A 17700-nucleotide genomic window follows, 5' to 3' on the forward strand; every position below is an offset into this window, starting at 1 on the left:
TAGGTGGCTGCCTGGGAGTCCCCAGGGCCAAATCACTGTGAGTGCCTCCAGCCATCCAAGCTCATTCAGGTCCAGAGAGGGGTCAGGAAAGGGCCCCTTCTTCTGGCGAGCAAAGATCAAACGCACTGCCTTTTATCACATCCTGCAGAATCCCCTGATGAGGCTGCAGTAGCCGACCAAGAGTCAGAGGATGACCTCAGTGCCTCACGCACCTCACTGGAGCGCCAGGCCCCCCACCGTGGCAACACTATGGTGCATGTGTGCTGGCACCGCAACACCAGTGTCTCCATGGTGGACTTCAGTGTGGCCGTGGAGGTACCAGCTATGACCCCAGGGGGTGGAGAATAGGGCAAGGACAACCCTTGTCCTTTTGAGCATTCAGGCTCAACCTCTCAGGTCGGGCCAGCCGGCACTGACCTTCTCTTGTGAATGTGAAAGCGTCTCTTGGCCTTCATCCGTTCCCCACAGCTTTTGTTCTCCAGACCATCTCTGTTACCCTTCCTCTCGTGGAGTTAGCTGTGGACAGAGACTGTCCATGCATTCAGCCATGTGTCTTGTGCCACAGAGGCCTAGAAACAGGTCCCCATTGCAGATGTGGATGGAGAGCTCCCAGCACCAAGGTTGCCACATCCTAGAGCAGCCACGTGCCCCCCCCCCCCCCGCATACACACACACTCACACACACGCACCTGAAATTGGGTGCAAGGAGGCAATAGGGTCAGAAAGCTGATACCAGCCATGGCCATGGCACATGTAGTTCATGAAGAGCCGTGGAGCATAGTCTCTGGGAGCTCTGGGAGTTGTCCTGAGAGTGGACTTTGGGGATGGGACTCTTCCAGATTGTGACTGAATATTCCAGAACTCTCCATACACCATTCCCTAAGCGTCCTCCAGTCCAGGTCCATAATCCTTAACATTTCAGAAAATTTCAAATCCAGAAAGCTCTAAAACCACTAAGTTTTCTTCTTATCCCATTGGCAACAGAACCTGAGCTGTCATGAGGTTGTTGATCATGTTTTGTGTGAAAGTTAATGTTTCGGCATATAACCACATTTGATTCTGGGCTGCCGACCAACCCTAGTGCCGGGGTACACTGTAGTACATGCATGTGATTAGGAATTCAGAACTTCTCAGATTTTAAAAAGATAAAGACACCTGGCCTAAAAAATGTCACATAAGAAACAGCAGTTGATTTGCTTTTTGAACCAACAGTATTGGGAATGTGTCAAACATTTCTTCACAGATAGTCTATAGGGTTTCTCTAATACTGTTTCCTGTAAATGACGTTCACAGTTCCATGGAGCTGCTTATTTCACATTGTTTACTAGTGTTTAAAAACCTGTATATGCTTCTAAAAACATTCTCAAGGGGACACGTCTGAGGCGCAGGGCCAGGGTGTGAGTCTCCCCAGGCTGTACCTGGCCTCGTGTTGGCTGCATTGACCATTCCTCCTCCTCTATCTCCCACAGGGACAGCCTTTTCCCTCAGAGGCTCACTCTACTCAGCATTCGTCCTTCCTTTCACACTGGGTCTGTTTGCAAAGCTTGCCAGCCAGAGATTTCTTCCAGGGAACAGGGAGCTTTCTGTACAGAGGGTATAGGGAAAAATCAGTAACTGTCTAGTAGAAAAAAATAACTCATCAGATCTAATCTGTCCAGTCTAGACCAGTGAAGTTGGTGGAAATACAACACTGAGAGAATTTGTCTCTGCCTCAGTTTACAGTGACTTTTGTGAGATGTAGATAGGACTGTCAAGGCATGGGAATTTGGTAGAATTGAAACCTTTTTAATCCCTAGAGGCATGCAGGTCATTCAAAAATGCAGCTAACACCGAAGTCAGGTAGGTCCTGGGCAGCCCAGAGATGCCAGTTCTTTTGGGGTGACAGGCCCACACAGCTACAGCCCTGTCTACATGGACCAGTGAGTCTAGGAGCCAGGCCAGCGGACTGTGGTCCACAGGTCAAACCATACCCACCCCTAGTTCTTTACAACCATGAACCAAGAACAGAGTTTCACATTTTTGAATGGGTACTACAGATACAAAATCTTTGATTTTCCCTCTTGACTCTTGGAGGAAAATTTGCCAATAACTATAGAGCATGAAAACAAGACCCTAGGTATATGGTTTTAAGATGGTAAAATACAAGGTTAAACACTTACGGAATTGACTCATCTGTCACTCTGCAAACGCCCCTCCCTTGCCAGACCACCCATCCTCCACTCTCCCGACACTCCCGGCAGACAAGTTCCATTCCTCCAGGACCCTGAGTCCTGCTGCCTGAGAAAGGGAAGCAGCAGCTAGCTCCTTTCCTCTTGCTCTACTTTCTCATCATCCTTCACTCGCTTCTCTCTTCCAATTCTGTCTCCTGTAGGACTCATGCAGGTAGAAATGAGTAATGGGCATGTTTGGCGACAACAGTGAGTTTGTGGTCAAGCCAGCAGGCAGTGGGCGTTCACATTAGGCATGGGGGAGTCTGATGGCTGGCCAGTGTGAACCCTGACCTCTGGAGGGATCTGAGGCAAAGTGACCCAAGTTGCTTTTTAAGACTGGAGTTAGGAGGCATGTAGATCTGGGAGAGGTGGGCGCTATTTACAGTCTAAGGTGAGGATCACAAGTGTGAAAGGACAGCACTAAGAGGGACAACTAGGTGGGGACTGTTAGTTTACTGTAGCTGCCACAGAATTTTATCTTCTAACACTGCTGGAGGGTGGCAGTCAAAAATTGAGGTGTTGGCAGGTTGGCTCCTGCTGGAGGCCCTAAGGGGGAGTGACTGTTCCATACCTTTCTCTTGGCTCCTGGTGATGGCCAGCAATCCTTGGTTCCTAGGCTTGTAGACACATTACTCATCTCAACTTAAATCTCACTTGGGAGTATGCCTGTGTGCCTGTGTTAAAATGTTCTCCTCTTAAAAGGACAAGTCATTGGAATTAAGACCCACCCTACTCCAGCATGACCTCCTCCTAACTTGACTGCATCTGCAAAGGCCTGATTTCTAAATAAGGTTACTTCCATGGGTACCAGGACTTTGGACTTGAACATATATTTTGGAGGCTAGTCAATAGGGACTGAGCGGTTTGAGAGGCAAGAAGATGAGGAGGAGCAGAGAGGTCTTTCTTTAGTCAGGGAATCTGGGGGAGGAGGCCACTGTGAAAGGTAGCAAGGAAATAGGGTGTTGGCTGGTCTGGAGCAAGGATGGTGACCTGTCATAAAAGCAGATGGAGACTGATCCCACTTGGAGACAGACCTAAGAGTCCTCCTCATAGACAAAAGGATTCAGCCTCTTAAAAGGAGTGACAGAAAGATTAGGGCAGAGCTTTAGGAGCCAGGTTAGCTAAGTAGGAGGCTGAAATGTATTGGAGGAAGTTTCACTGGCACTGGCAACTTTGGAGGCTGTGGCTAGGGCAGTGGGGAGGAAAGGCCAATGGTATGTTTATTAAGAAACATTAAGGCTATTAGGATGACAAGGCCAGGGGAATTTATTCAGTTTATACTCACGCATGTTCCAGAAAGGATTAAGGTAGCTGGCTGAAGTGAGAGTGTTCTCATGAACCTGCCTCCATCTGGTGTGTATATCACACTGTGGGAACTGGCTCTTATCCCACAGATAATTGCATCTAAGACTTCTGGGCTCTATCTGGAGGAAAGCATTTGATTCAATATAAACATATGAAGTAAAAGAAGAAAACATGTCCTCCTTGCCTCCACAGTGACTTGCATGTAACTATGCGTCATGCTGCAGAAGTATCACACCCCCACTTCTGACTGTGCCATCACCTGCTTGGCACTCAGAGCACCCCGCTTTCCTGTGCCTTTCTGCCAGTGGGTGAGTGGCAGCCAGACGTGGCGACAGGTGGTGGTCTCTTGATGTGGGGATAGGACATCCCTTCACCTGCGGTACCCCCCTGGTTCAGCTGAGCTCCCCATGTTGTTAAGTCTCCCCTTCAGACTACAAGCAACTTGAGCGCAAACACATTTAAAATTTTCATCTCAACTCCTGCCTTATTTTAGTGGACACTTAAAAATGCTTATTAGATTAAATACAAGTTAGTGGAAAAGCACCAAAGGGATGGAATAAAGTAGATTCCATATAGTTTTTAAACCTTTATTTTTACTTGGGGCAAACTTGGCCATTTTACCATTTGTAAGTGAACAATTCAGTGGCAGTAATGACACCGAGTTGCGTGCCCATCACTACCATCTGTTTTCCTCTTCTTCATGTCTCCCGGGGAATGAGCTGCCAGCTAGTTTGTCAGGGATGTGGATGGCCTTCCCAATCTCCTTTTCACAACCCGCGACACTGAGAGGGGGCTTTGGAGAGTCAGCAAGGACATGCACCCTCTGCTGCTGGTGTCACATCTCGGCTGCCTGGGAATTCACAGTAATGCACACTGACTGCAACTCCTCTAGGAGGCCACAGGAGCTACCAGATGCCCCTGGAATGCTTGTTTCTACCAGTGTTTACTCTTCATCTCCTGTGGAGAGGTCACTTCTCTCCCAAAAGCCAGTGTTCTACCTGGGCCACTAGGTGGCAGCCAGGAGCTGCCAGTACAGTGCTTACAGTGGCTTCTTGTTGAGGGGTGTTGGATCCTTACCTGTGGCAGCCACAAGCAAGCACCACCCTATGGGTAGCTTAAACAGATTTGTCTCACCGTTCTGGAGGTCACAAGTCTGGAAATCAAGGTGTCAAGAGGGCAGCTCCCTCTGAAACCTATAGGGGAGGATCCTTCCTTGCCTCTTCCTGTGTCTATGGTTTGCTTGGTTTCCTTGGTGTTCTTTAGATGCATCACTCCAGTCTGCCTCCATCATCACACGGCGCTCTTCCCTGAGTGTATACCTCTCCTCTCTTAAAGTACATTAGTTACAGTGGATTAAGTACCTACTTTGCTCCATTATGATTATCTCTTAACTAATTATACTTGTGATGACCCTAGTTCCAAGTAAGGCCACATTCTGAGGTACTGGGGGTTAGCATCTTTCGGAGAGGGTGGGGACATAATTCAACCCGTAACAGATGACAAGAAAAATTAATCAAATCAGGCTCACATAGTCCACCCCTCCAAGGTTTCTCCACCCACAAGAGAGAAAAGCCATTTTTTAAAGTCAGTTGCTGGAAGCCTGTCCTTGGACCCCCACTTGTGGGCCTGTCAAGTTAACAGCCTCACTAGACTTCATTGTCCTTTCTACAGCACCAGGCTGCACCCCACTGGTGTGAGGGGCCCCCATCTGTGCTCCTTACAGTCCTACTTGTCTTTCAGAATCAGTTGTCTGGGAACCTGCTGAGGAAATTCAAAAATAGCAACGGGTGGCAAAAGCTGTGGGTGGTGTTCACCAATTTCTGCCTGTTCTTCTACAAGTCATACCAGGTACGTGCCTCACGCAGGACAGGTGGCCCTGTTACCCTTGGGATAAGGCATTTAGTGTGCAGGCTGGAGAGAGCCTTAGGGACCCCCAACACAACACCCTCCCCTCTCATGAGTCAGGCAGCCTTCCTCTGGAAGGACAAAGGACTTTGTCCTTGACCTGCCCAGGCAGGCACTAAGAGAAAGAAGCCAGGTGTTGGAAAGGGGTGTGCAGCATAAGGTCACATCCATTCGCGGAAAGATGATCTGCCTACTGGTTAGATAAATGGGGTGGGGGTGGGGCACTTAATTGATGGCTCTGGTTCCGGCTGGGAGGCACTAGCGGGATCACAGAGCACTGGTCAAAACCAACTGCCTCAGCTTCCAGAGTCGCTTCAGAGTGAGGCTGCAGCCAAGCTCAATGCCTGTGGCCACCTCACCACCTTCTGTTGACCCTTCTAGGACAATCATCCCCTCGCCAGCCTGCCCCTGCTTGGTTATTCACTCACCATTCCCTCAGAGTCTGAGGACATCCATAAAGACTACGTGTTCAAGCTGCATTTTAAGTCCCACGTGTACTACTTCAGGGCCGAAAGTGAATACACGTTTGAAAGGTAAACGTTCCCCTCTTCACAGGGCACCTATAGAAAAATACTCCTCTTCTACACAATAGGACTTCTTCCAACCAAGCAAGTGGATAAGGCTCTCCTAACAGTCCACTGTGGGCATTCATGACCTTCTACGCTGTGCTTGTGCCAATTGCTTAGAATAAACTCTGCCAAAATCCACTTCTGTTCTCAAGAGAACCAGGTAGAACCATGATTCCCCTGGGAAGCAGCCCTTAACCTGTACAATGTTGGTTAATCACTTTTAAATCTCTAACCCATGTGTTTGTTTTTTTTTTTCAGTCTGTGGCTCAGTAGTAGTTCTAACATTCCTGATTGGGCATTGGCCAAAGGCTTAGTTTCTGGTCAAAAGACCACGAGGAAGGGAAAGAAGTCTGGTGCTTCTCTAAGTTACCTGATTAGACTGCCTACGTGTATAATTGAGACACAGGGTCAGTAGTCTTCATTCAGCCAAAAAATAAAATGGAAAGAGCCAGACTATCATGTTAACCAGTGGCTTCAGTCTTTTCCTGAGGTTTCAAGTGCAAATTCTAGGCCTCTGGAATTGCATTCTGATGTAGGTACGGTACACAAGCTGAGTGGTCACTGCTAGTGGGCACAGACTAGACAGGGCAGCAGTCCCCACCACCATTTAGGGAGAAAATTCTCTCCTGGCCTGGCTATTTGACAGGACAATAACTTGTTTCCTCAACCACCCCTCCATCTGCCTGATCCTGAACCCACAAGGGTGTCTAATCAATGGGCCGGCTTTGATCTGTATACAATCCCTAGTCAAGTTAGTTGAGTGGAAGCACAGTGGTTTGAAACCAGGGCTGAAAGCTCCCATGACATCTAAAACAGCAGTCTAAGCTGCACTGCTTGAGCAGCGAGCCCAAGGCATAGCAATTCTCAAATATGATCCTGGGCTAGGAAATTTATCCAAGTTGGGATCTTGTCACTGCGGTATCAAGGATAAGTTAATATCCTGAAAGAGCTGTCATTATAGAATGTCTGAAGCCACGCTATAAGGTCCATGAAGGCAGGAAGCTTGGCACATCCCAGGTTTTCTCAACTTTGGCACTGTTGAAATTTTAGACCAACTAAAAATGTCTCCAGACAATGCCAGTGCTCCCAGAGTATGTGAAAACTACCAGTATACTACAAGTATTCAAATATAGAAAATGGAATTCCCACTAAGCAGGATGGAATGCAGAGCAGTGTCTGTGGGAAGGATTATGGGACAGAACTCTCTCAAAAGCCAGATGCCACCTTACCTCTAACTGCTCTAAATGGAGTGTGCTGTTGCCTCCTGGGCAAGGCACATCCACCTCAGGCACTTCTGGTTCTGTGGAAAAATGAGCACACCTAGGTCATTGGTTCTTAAACTGATACGGAGGAACACCTGAAGTAACCCTTAACCCTGTTTTCCATTACTTGGGTGCTGAGAATTCATTTAAGAACTCTTCATCTGCTAAAATGGCAAATTACAAATAAGAAAAGAAAAAATCAGAGATGTAAGTTTATAAAAAGTGGCCCTTCACAGCTGTTTCACACTTTCTTGGTTTAGGTGGATGGAGGTGATCCGAAGTGCCACCAGCTCGGCCTCCCGTGCCCACATTCTGAGTCACAGAGAGTCACATGTATATTGACAGCAGGACGTATCTGTCGATTGTTTCAGCAGTGGCTGCTTTCCTGGAAGATACTGAAGGAAGTAAATGTCTGTATTAATGAAGCCTAGTAAAATTAACATCTGTCTAGAAAACAAAATCATGGTTTTAAAAAAGCTCTCATGTGTCTCCGCAGAACCATTTTTTAACCTTGTCTTTTCTACTGTTAATTTCTCATCTGAACACAGAAGTGCTCCCACCTCCAAGGCTTGGTGGGTTTTTCTCTGTCATTCCCTTTGACGGGCTGTTTTTAGCTTGTGCCAGTATTAAAACATTGTCATTAATATAGTGCCAAATGACAGTTCTTTTCTCCACAACTGCACGTTAAAAGCAGTACAAACACATCCATTCAACCAAAAGACAGGGCAAGTGCTCTTTTTCTTTCATAGGCTGCTGCATTTAAAAAAATAAACGGATTTTTCCAGTGTTTACAATACACATGGCAGTCATAAATGAGATCATTTTAAGATTTCTTTTTCCCCAAACTTTCTATTTTTATAAAAATAGGAAGTTAGTCAGATTAACTCCTTTGATTAGTAAGCAATTTGCAGCACACTACGTTCGTTACCAGACCTACTTCCTGGGGCAAGTTGACCAAACTGTTTTAAGTGAAAACTGTAGCAGGTTGTTTTCTGTTAAGAGAAGCAGAAATCCAGTGCAATGTCTAGACTATCACTGTACTGTTAGTGGTGTATACAATGGGAAGATAGTAAGCTGTGGTGTTTTGCTGTCTCACAAGCATGAAAACCTGTATGTCAATAATCAGGGCCATTTGTGATGTTATGTTATGGAGGGGTTTTGTGAGCTTCAGTGGCTGCAGAAACACTATGAATAAAGGTGTGTAACCCCTGGCACCCATTATCATACCTATCTATATCCTACTGGTGGAACTGCACATTCAATAGTAGTATATATTGTGCCCGTCTTCAAAAATCTTTCTTTTATACTTATTCCTCCCCATCAACAACATGACATTGCACATCCTTGACAGTCAGATTACATATGGACATTATTTCCAGTAATGCTGGGCCCACTGGTCAAAATCTGTTTGCCTATTCTCTGTGGAGATCAGGTGGCTGCTATTCCCCAGTGTTCTTAAGCCTTTTCTGATGTAGTCCAGTGGGGGCAGCCAATCAACCCTTCTCTTCCCTACACCACAGCTGGGAAAGAAATACAGGACTACCCCAACTTTGTAGAGCTGTGGACTGGTTATGTGGAAACGGCAATGTACAAACAGACAAGTAGCTTGAAATGTGTTCATCATTTGCCTTATAATGTGTACCAGATGGTTTTAAGTACTAACAAAAGGGAATAAAAATACCTCATGCCACAATCCAGCATATTGAAATTTTAAGGCAAAACAACTTCCCTTGTCTCTCGTCTTTATTTTTATCTAATTTTGGGTGGTGGTGCCTCTATAGGCAAGGGGCAGGGTTGGCTGGTCAGTACAGGGTGCATGTCAAAGAGAAAAAGGCTCAACTGCTCATTAAGACAAACATTTTGAAAAACTTGGTTATTTTAGTCTCTGCTTCATTCAACTTGGCACTCAGAGACAGAACATTTCTAGGAGACTGATCTTCAGTGGCTATTAAAGAAAATGATTAAAACCCAAAGGAAGGCAAAGCAGAGAGTGACTACCTGGCACTTCCTTTATGAAAAGGGCCCTGGAGGCGAGCTAGTTCCCTAAGGTCTCTCCCACATTACAGGGGCAAGACCAGTACCCTGGGAAGATGAAGCTCAAGTGCACTGAGCAAAGGCAGTATCAGGAAAATTCTCCAGTAGTCAACTAAATTCTACAAGGCTTGGGGAATAAGTCGTCTCCTACTTCAGTGTTTCTGAATGATAACAAACCATTTGCGGAAACAGTAGGATCTATCAGGAGCGCTGCTGTGTTCCCTGTTCCTCTGTGACTTCAAATAACACCTATGAGTCCAAATCATGTGGGCAATATAGACTGATCCCAAGTTGCCAAGAACAGTTTCATACACCACCTGTCTTAGTCCATTCAGGCTACTATAACAAAAATACCACTGACTGGGTCACTTAGAAACAGCAGGAATTTCTCTTATATTGTAAATGTTGTGAAGTCCAAGATCAAGGTGCCAGCAGATTCGGTGTCTGGTGAGGGCCTTCTTTCTGGTTCACAGACAGCCTCGATGTGTCCTTACAATGCGGAACAGTTGAGGAATTTCTCTGGAACTCCTCTATGTAAACACTAATCCCATATCATTTCCTCCTAATACCATCACACTGGACATTAGGATTTCAACATATAAATGGGGTGGGGCAGACATTCAATCTATTCCCTTTACACATATGACACGAAATTACAGAAATCATTCTTTTTTGTGAACTTTATTGACCCTAGCGTGATACAGTACCTGTGCTTAAGAACACACCTTGCAGCACTTCCCGTTTATTGCCATATTTTATAGCAGAAATATAGAAGCCATATTTTTAAGGAAGAGAATATAAAAGTGCTTATAAACAGACCATATGTTTTGCCAAAAGAACGGTACAAAATACTACATGAACTAAACTAGACACGTCTTCACAAGACCAACCCTGAGAGAAAAACTGCTGGATTCAGGAAATGTGGCACTTGGTTACATCAAGACAATCATGAGACTGACTGTTAGGGCACCAAGACATATGCCAGACCACACTGGTGGACACCTTGCTAAGTACAGCCAGTGGGGACACAGAAAAGACAATTTCAAAAGTATCAGCAACCAGCCAGTCAGTCAGTACACTGCCTCAGTTTCCAGAGAGTAGTAGCTATGCTGTGTGTGCTCCTACACAAGGAGCTACACTACCATCTGTAGTCTCTAGGTGGGTAAGCTGTAAACTGCTGGGGTTTGGCATTGAGAGGCTTACAAGTGTTAGTACATCCATCCTGAATGCTGAGCTCACAGGTTTGGCTCAATACCGGCAGCAGTTTATATGATCGGAGGCAGGTCCCATTGTAGCTCTGGTACCTGGTCTGTCTTTTAGTAAAGGACTTGAAGCGGATACACAAATGCCAACTTCCTAGGCTAAACAAGATGCCCTTAAAAATAGGTACATTGAGTAGGTATATCTACAGAAAGTAACAAATCAGAAGGGACTGTAAGGAGGTGATCCATTTCTAAAATCCAGTAAAACCACATTTTTCCCAGGAAGCTTAATCAACAGAAGATACTTCCAAAAAACTAATAATTTGCTTCTTTATCTGAGAAACATTATATATTAATAGTCTAGTGATTACAGAATACCTAATCAATAGGCTTGACTGGAATCCAGTCTACCTATGAGCATAACCATTACTTGTATTTGCGATTGGCTTCAGCGTCATCTTGATATAAGGTCTGTCCAGCAGGAATCCAGCCATGTAATATGAAAAATACACATTTATTGAAGATAAAAGATGTACATAGGACAGTGACGCCTCAGTCCCCTTCAAAGTAGGTACGTTGGGACCTCACACAATTCTCCCAATCACCATCAGCTGCCCCCTCCTATTTTTCTGAATCTCATTAATATTCTGAAATCTCTTCCTTTTCAAAGGTGATTTTAGCTTTGGGAAAAGTCAGAGGTCATGGCATCAAATCTGGGATGTAGGGAGGCTGAGTCACCTGGGTGATTTAATGTTTGACAAAAAAACCCTGCATGAGACATATTACATGAATGGGCGTGCTGTCCTGATGAAGCTGCCAATCACCAGTTGCCCACAGCTGCAGGCTTCTGAATCATCCAAATAGTTCCCGCAAAGGAATGTTCAAGCTTAATACAAAACTGGATTCAGATTCGTTGCTCTGCTCACTCATTTTGAATGTGACAGCCACACAGTATACATGCTCACTTAACGGTGTCTACTGCCCCCACTGACTAGTACAGTGAAGTCGTCATTGTTCGTGCATGCACATTCCAGTCCATTCTCCTTGGCACTGATGTGGCACAAACCGTTCCCGTTATATCAACAATGCCTGGACTTTTTCTGGACAGACCTTGTATGTCATCATCCAATTACAGGAGCTTTGAATAAGAAAGTTGCTGTCTACATTGTCTCTTAAAATCAGACAAGTACTGTGAGGGAACCCTGCTCATTCTTTGAGTGATTCTTCTGTAATGAGTAAAATTGATCTTTAGTATATACCTCACATGGAATCAAAGTTCCCTCATAGAGGATACTCTTGGAAACACAAAATGAAGTATTCTCAAAATTTATTATTCAAGTTAACAGTCTTCCTGCAGAATGACACACACAGTAAGAATTAGCAAGTCAATTCTATTTCCCCTAACCAAAAGTTACCCTTTATAGAAATTTAACACAAATGTACTTCTAATTAAAAGAAACAAAATTTAATTTCGGAATTTAAAAATTAGACTCCATTAACAACTTGAACAATAACCATGCACTCAAATGTCTCTGACTCAGGCCTCTGTCTTCCCCCTACCTTCCATGCCACAAGGCCAGCGGATATCTAACTTTCCATCCCAAAGTTTACCCAGTAATTCCTTGCCTTCAAAAATCCTTTGCCTTCCCCCTCAAGAACTGCTTACTCAAATTAGATAATTCATATCAATAAATATAAAAGTACCACCCATACTTAAATCAGACAGTCAAGAGTTGCTCTAAGAACTCTTATTTCCCATATCAAGAGACCTAGAGATTTATCTCCCCTCCCAACCCCCCATCCAGCAAGCAAAACCCTGCCACAAACCAAGAAATGTATACAACTGGCTGACAAGCTAGCAGGCAAGGGCCCCTATAAGAAAACAAAATAACCGTTAATTGAGGTCCCTCGGAGGAGAGAGAGCAATTTTACAAATCAGCAGTGTTTAACTGTATCTTCTCAATGACAAATTTTTTAAAATTGCACAGAGAACTGACCTGAACATTCAGCATTTTGAATGTGGGCACTTCTTCCCAGAGTATTCTAAAATGCCTCATCACACACAGCCACACATTCACACACACAAATACAGCAGGTGGACTGCCCTCTCAAGAGTCACATTTCAAGGAGAGTATGCAAGATAAGTGTTATAAAATTTATTCGTGTAAGCATTCAGACATTTTTAGGTGGGAACGGTGATATGCAGATTTTACTACAAGGTGCAACAAAATCGTACTGGAAAGAATGGTACAGCTGGCGCAGGACTGGCAGTGGAACAATTCAAAACAAATGTTAGATGAGAGCAATTCATTGGGTTTGAAAAACTTAAAATAATAATTTAAAGCTTCATGAGACAAGGTAAGTTCCAATTTAAAACACTAAGAAATAGTACCATCATTGAGAAAGGAAATCAACTTCTAAGTGTACCAAAAGGATTGTAGGGCAAACAAGGAAATTTTTCATTTGTTGAGGTACAAACAGGAGTGGTCCTTAAGGGGGGCATTAATTATTATTAATGGCAAACCCTGCAAATACAAAATAAAACCCAAATCACTGGTTACATAATCCAAAATTTACATGTAATAAAGGCAAGGCAATAGACTCAAGTTATGGCCTGTCGAATATTTACTCCACTGACATTATCTACAGAAGCACTTGGCCAATTTGTACACAGTGATTCCTTATGCACGTCAAAAGGGTTTCCGTAAAAATGACACTATTTACACATCTGTACACTGATCCACCAGAGTAATTCTCCATCTCCTGGGGAGGGGAGTTACAACTTAAAGCCAGATACCTGAGGTTTCATTTCTTCAGTTGCCTTATCATAATCCCAAATATACATTTCAGGGTTTGTTTTTGTTTTTAAAGACACTTTCCTTGATATGTGCACTACGGTTAAAATTAAAAACAAGAATAATAAAACAATAATTTGACAGAGCTGACCTGACCCTCCCCACCCCACCTAGAGACTTATCTGGCTGCAGCCAGCTGAGGAAGGACTCGTGGCCCCAGATAGGCAGCCTAGGCTGGCGGACAGCCCTTCGACAGTGCGTCTCTTCAGCGGAGTCAGCAAAGGCTTTCATTGAATTTTAAAGGAGGACGAAGAAGAAAGGAAAAACAAAACCCCAAATGCCAAAGGAATTTCAGTGGGATGAAGTTCCTCCACCACTTAGAGAATATCTAGGAAAACACAAAGAGAAATAGAAGTAAATAAATGTCATTTCTCTAAACTGAAAATTAATTTTCAAAAATTCAAACAATAACCAAAATCCTAGTTTTTACAAACATTCCCAAGTCATAAAAAAAAAAAAAAAATGGAGCAACTATCAATGAACTAATTATAGAAAGAATTCATAAAAATTAAGAAAATCCTGATTCCAACAGTAAAATTTTCTTAGGTAAAAATTAAGAATGTGATTCAGCCTTCAGGAGGAAAAAAACACAGATGTGAATAAAACAGTAAATGATACACCTTTATTTATAATCAACTTTTAAAAATTGAAAAATCAGTAAGACCCAATGACATAAGATTCCAGAGATGCATAGACACAGCTAGTTTAAATGCCAGTGCAAGAAATCCTTTGGGGCACAAAAATACTGATGCTTGTTCAGGTAATCCACTTTCTGGAATGATTTCTTAGGGTTTTTAAAATAATTATAATAATTAGGAAGTAACTCTGATGTCCAAAAATAAAGAAATAGTTAATCAAATAATATGGAAACTATATATAACAAGTGAGCACAAAATTATACATGTAGATTTACAATTTCTTTATCCTAAATACATATGAGAATATCCAAAAACCTTTATGTGTACTGTAATTTTCATAAATATAAAAAATTATTAAGTTCATGTCATACATATAATAATGGAAGGCAATGCACCAAAAACAAAGATAATGGTAACTGGGCTATAGTGGTGGGATCATGTATATTTTCTTCCATTTTGCAATAATTCCACAGTATTGTTTTGCTTTAGAATACAAAAAAGGGTGAGGGTGAGGGTCGGAGGGAGGTCCCCTCATGGCCAAGATTCCTTCAACCACCTCAAAATTGAACCTGTCACAGCAGATGACTAAGGACACATTTAGTGGGACTTATCATAAATATTCTACCCTAGAACTCCTCTTTCCAGGCATTTAGAATACTTGGCCCTCTCCCAGAGAACAAATGGTTACATAAGATCCTCCTAAAAAGCAAGCTTTAGCCACAGAGCCTAAGACTCACTTTTCAGAAAACAAATGCCTAAGTCACGGGAGGAATTGATGCCACACAAAAAGATCCACACATTAATTCAAATTAAGATGTACAGGAAGCCTTTGAAATGCTTTAGACAAAAGTAGGTTCTCATTTTTTTTTGAGGTGATCCATTGAACTAATGCATTTGGGAATAAAATGAGTATGAAGCATGAGCAAGGGCCTCTGTGGTTTGGCAGCGTCTGGGTGGGAGACACTCAGGAAGAACTTGGGGAGCCCAGAAGGAACAAATAGACAGTACTAGCCAAGGCCTGCAGGAAGCAGACAGGGACCCCAGGGAGCAGGGCCACCTGATGCCTGAGGAGGACGGTTCACAATCACAAAGGAAAGAAAAATGAGAGCATTCTGGAGAAGAAAGAAAGAATGCTAACATAGTATGTCTAACACATCACCGCAAAGTAAAACTCCAAATATAATGTGGACAGCAGGCAGTTATATTTGCATTATATGGCTGCTGAGCACCTAAAATATGGCGAGTTCACATTAGATGTGCTGTGAAATGTAAAACACACATTGGATTGCAAAGATTTAGTTTTAAAAGGAATGTGAAATACCTTACTGACAATTTATATTGATTACATCTTAAAATAAGATTGTGGATGCAGTGGGTTTAAAAATCTACCATTAAAACTTATTTCACCTGCTCTTTTACTTTTTTTTAAATGTAGCTACTAGAAAATTTCAAGTTCTATGTGTGGCTCACATTATGTTCCTATTAGTATTGGTACAGATCAACGCATATCAGCAACTAAAGACAGAGGAATAGAGAAATAGACCAATTAAATCCGCACAGCCCACACCACCTGAGCCCTGGAGCTGCAGGGAAACCACTGGTAACTATTTCAGGGAATTTTGGAAAATATCAGTCCTAAAAGTGGCACTATAAAAGCAGAAAACAAAACCAAAAACAAGATGATAATGCCACTGGTTTCTGGTTTAGTTCTATTTGAGACTTAAAAGGCTTTCTTTATTTTTTATTTTATTTATTTTATCTATCTATCTATCTATCTATCTATTTATTTATTTATTTGAGAGGAGGGGAAAGGAGGGAGAAAGAGGGAGAGAAATATCAATGTATGGTTGCCTCTTGCATGCCCCCAACTGGGGACCTGGCCTGCAACCCAGGCATGTGCCCCGACTGGGAATCAAACCAGCGACCCTTTACTTCACAGGCCAGCACTCAATCCACTGATCCACACCAGTCAGGGCTAAAGGCTTTCTTTTTTTAATGAAAAAATAAATGTCACTAAAATGAGGTGTAAAGTAGTTCCAAGCTTCTTTGAGAAATCAGAAAAATGGACCATTATTAAGTCACAAGAGAAAAGCTTACATAATGATAACATAAAATATTTAATGAATATTATAAGAAAGCTATGTCAGAAATCAATTGCACACACATAATGGACAGATACATACACACAATCACGGTAACAAGTGTTTGTGTGAGGTTATGGTCACTTCTTTGTTCTGTTTTCCTTTATTTCTGTAATTCATTAGTATGAAAAGGGGAAGAGGGAGAGAGCATAATTATGCCTATTGCTTCAAAATTGAAGGAAGACAAGTAAACAGTCTATGTTCTCTAGCCAAACCTTTAGAGCAAGTTAGAATGTTGGGATGTCTTTTACAAAGGAACATCAGGGTCGGTCAGAATTAAGGTTTTCTCTAAAGGACACTTCACAGGATATTGGGAAGCCCCTTCATTCATCACTTATAAGAAGTGGCAAAGGTGACTCCAAGCTTCTTTATATGCTATCAAGCTGACCCCTCAGAATAGACCTGAAATGCTCCAAATTCTCACCAGGGCTCAGCCATCATTTGGAAGGTGAATGTCAAAAGCAATAATATGTCCTGTGCTTTGGGGTGTTGAAAGTTTGGGATATGAAGGAGAGACTGAGCCACAGAGATGCTGGATGGCACATGTCCATTCTCTTTAAACACCCTAATTATGCTAGAGTGGCAGTCAGTGTGACCTGCTCCACAAGGAGACTTCTAAAACAAGTTCAAGAAAGTGAGCAGGGAAAACCCAGATCATTACTCCTCATCCACAATCAGGGCCACCAGTGAGGACAGGGCGCAACCTGCAGGCTGGTACAGAGTGCACTGAGTCACAACAAGGCTTTAGGGCAAGAGGTGGAGTTCAGATCTGGCACGGTGATCCAAGGAAAAAACCAGACGTGCATTCATTCTCATGGAACTCACCAAGCCTAAACTTCTGGAATTTTTGGACATTTGACTTTATAAAACCAAACAGAATTACCAACATCTGGCTAAGGACCATATAATTACGCTATATCAGTAGAGCAGCCATTTTAAAGTTATTCTGTATTTATGTAGCACTAACTTCTGTGGTTCTTCCCAGTTGTTTCCAGATTCATAACATTGATTCATACTGATTTCCATAATTCAGAAGAAGGTAACAAAAACAGAGTAGAAACAAAGTGCCAAATTGACAAATGAAGGATAGAAGCACAGTCTGTTTGAAGGTGCTCCCACACCCTACAAAAACTGGAGGACAAACATGGTGTGGCCTCCGTGAGGCTTTCCTCCCTGGCAGCAGTGACCCCGACTACAGTACTGGTGACAGTTACCTCTGAAGCCGCTGTATGAGCTGTGCCACCATGGTGTCCGAGATCCCGGGGCAGGCCTCTTCTGCCAGGTAGATGGCCCCTCGCAGTTCTTCTATTGACCCCATGTTACCTCCACATGCCTGGCTCTTCTCCTTCAACTTGAAAGACACAAATGTGAAGATCACAGGAATCAATGAGCATCTATTTTAGAGAATAACACAATGTGTAGATCCATAATGGCTCCAGTCACATGAGTCATGGGAGAGACTTCAGGCTCAGGACTGGCTCATTTCCCATTCCTTTCAATGAACAGCTTTTTAAGTGCTAAGAACACTATGTATAGTAGGATCATCAGTAGGACCTAAGTCACCACCTTCACTAGAGTG

At 43.1% G+C, this 17700-nt stretch overlaps 2 protein-coding genes across 6 annotated transcripts in view; one reads left to right on the plus strand and one right to left on the minus strand.

Annotated features, from left to right (window-relative positions):
- Nucleotides 1–8975, plus strand: part of FARP1 (FERM, ARH/RhoGEF and pleckstrin domain protein 1) — a 370189-nt gene extending 361214 nt beyond the window's left edge. For all 4 annotated transcript variants that reach the window (XM_090258835.1, XM_090258837.1, XM_090258833.1 and 1 more), the window contains 4 exons: nucleotides 149–315; nucleotides 5256–5363; nucleotides 5802–5953; nucleotides 7512–8975. In XM_090258835.1, coding sequence (XP_090114961.1) covers nucleotides 149–315; nucleotides 5256–5363; nucleotides 5802–5953; nucleotides 7512–7593 — 509 coding nt within the window. In that variant the 3' untranslated portion in view covers nucleotides 7594–8975. The remainder of the gene's footprint in view (nucleotides 1–148; nucleotides 316–5255; nucleotides 5364–5801; nucleotides 5954–7511) is intronic.
- STK24 (serine/threonine kinase 24) overlaps nucleotides 7451–17700 on the minus strand; it is a 173008-nt gene continuing 162758 nt past the window's right edge. The window contains exons 10-11 of one of the 2 annotated variants that reach the window (XM_090258839.1): nucleotides 17336–17472; nucleotides 7451–7646 (exon numbers count right to left, since the gene is read on the minus strand). In XM_090258839.1, coding sequence (XP_090114965.1) covers nucleotides 7619–7646; nucleotides 17336–17472 — 165 coding nt within the window. In that variant the 3' untranslated portion in view covers nucleotides 7451–7618. Of the gene's footprint in view, nucleotides 7647–12628; nucleotides 13671–17335; nucleotides 17473–17700 lie in introns of those variants that run through there. The other variant, XM_090258838.1, reaches the window with a different exon arrangement.

This window comes from Furipterus horrens, unplaced genomic scaffold, assembly GCF_987537825.1.
Source record: "Furipterus horrens unplaced genomic scaffold, mFurHor1.1.pri manual_scaffold_12, whole genome shotgun sequence".
Taxonomy (NCBI): Eukaryota; Metazoa; Chordata; class Mammalia; order Chiroptera; family Furipteridae; genus Furipterus; species Furipterus horrens.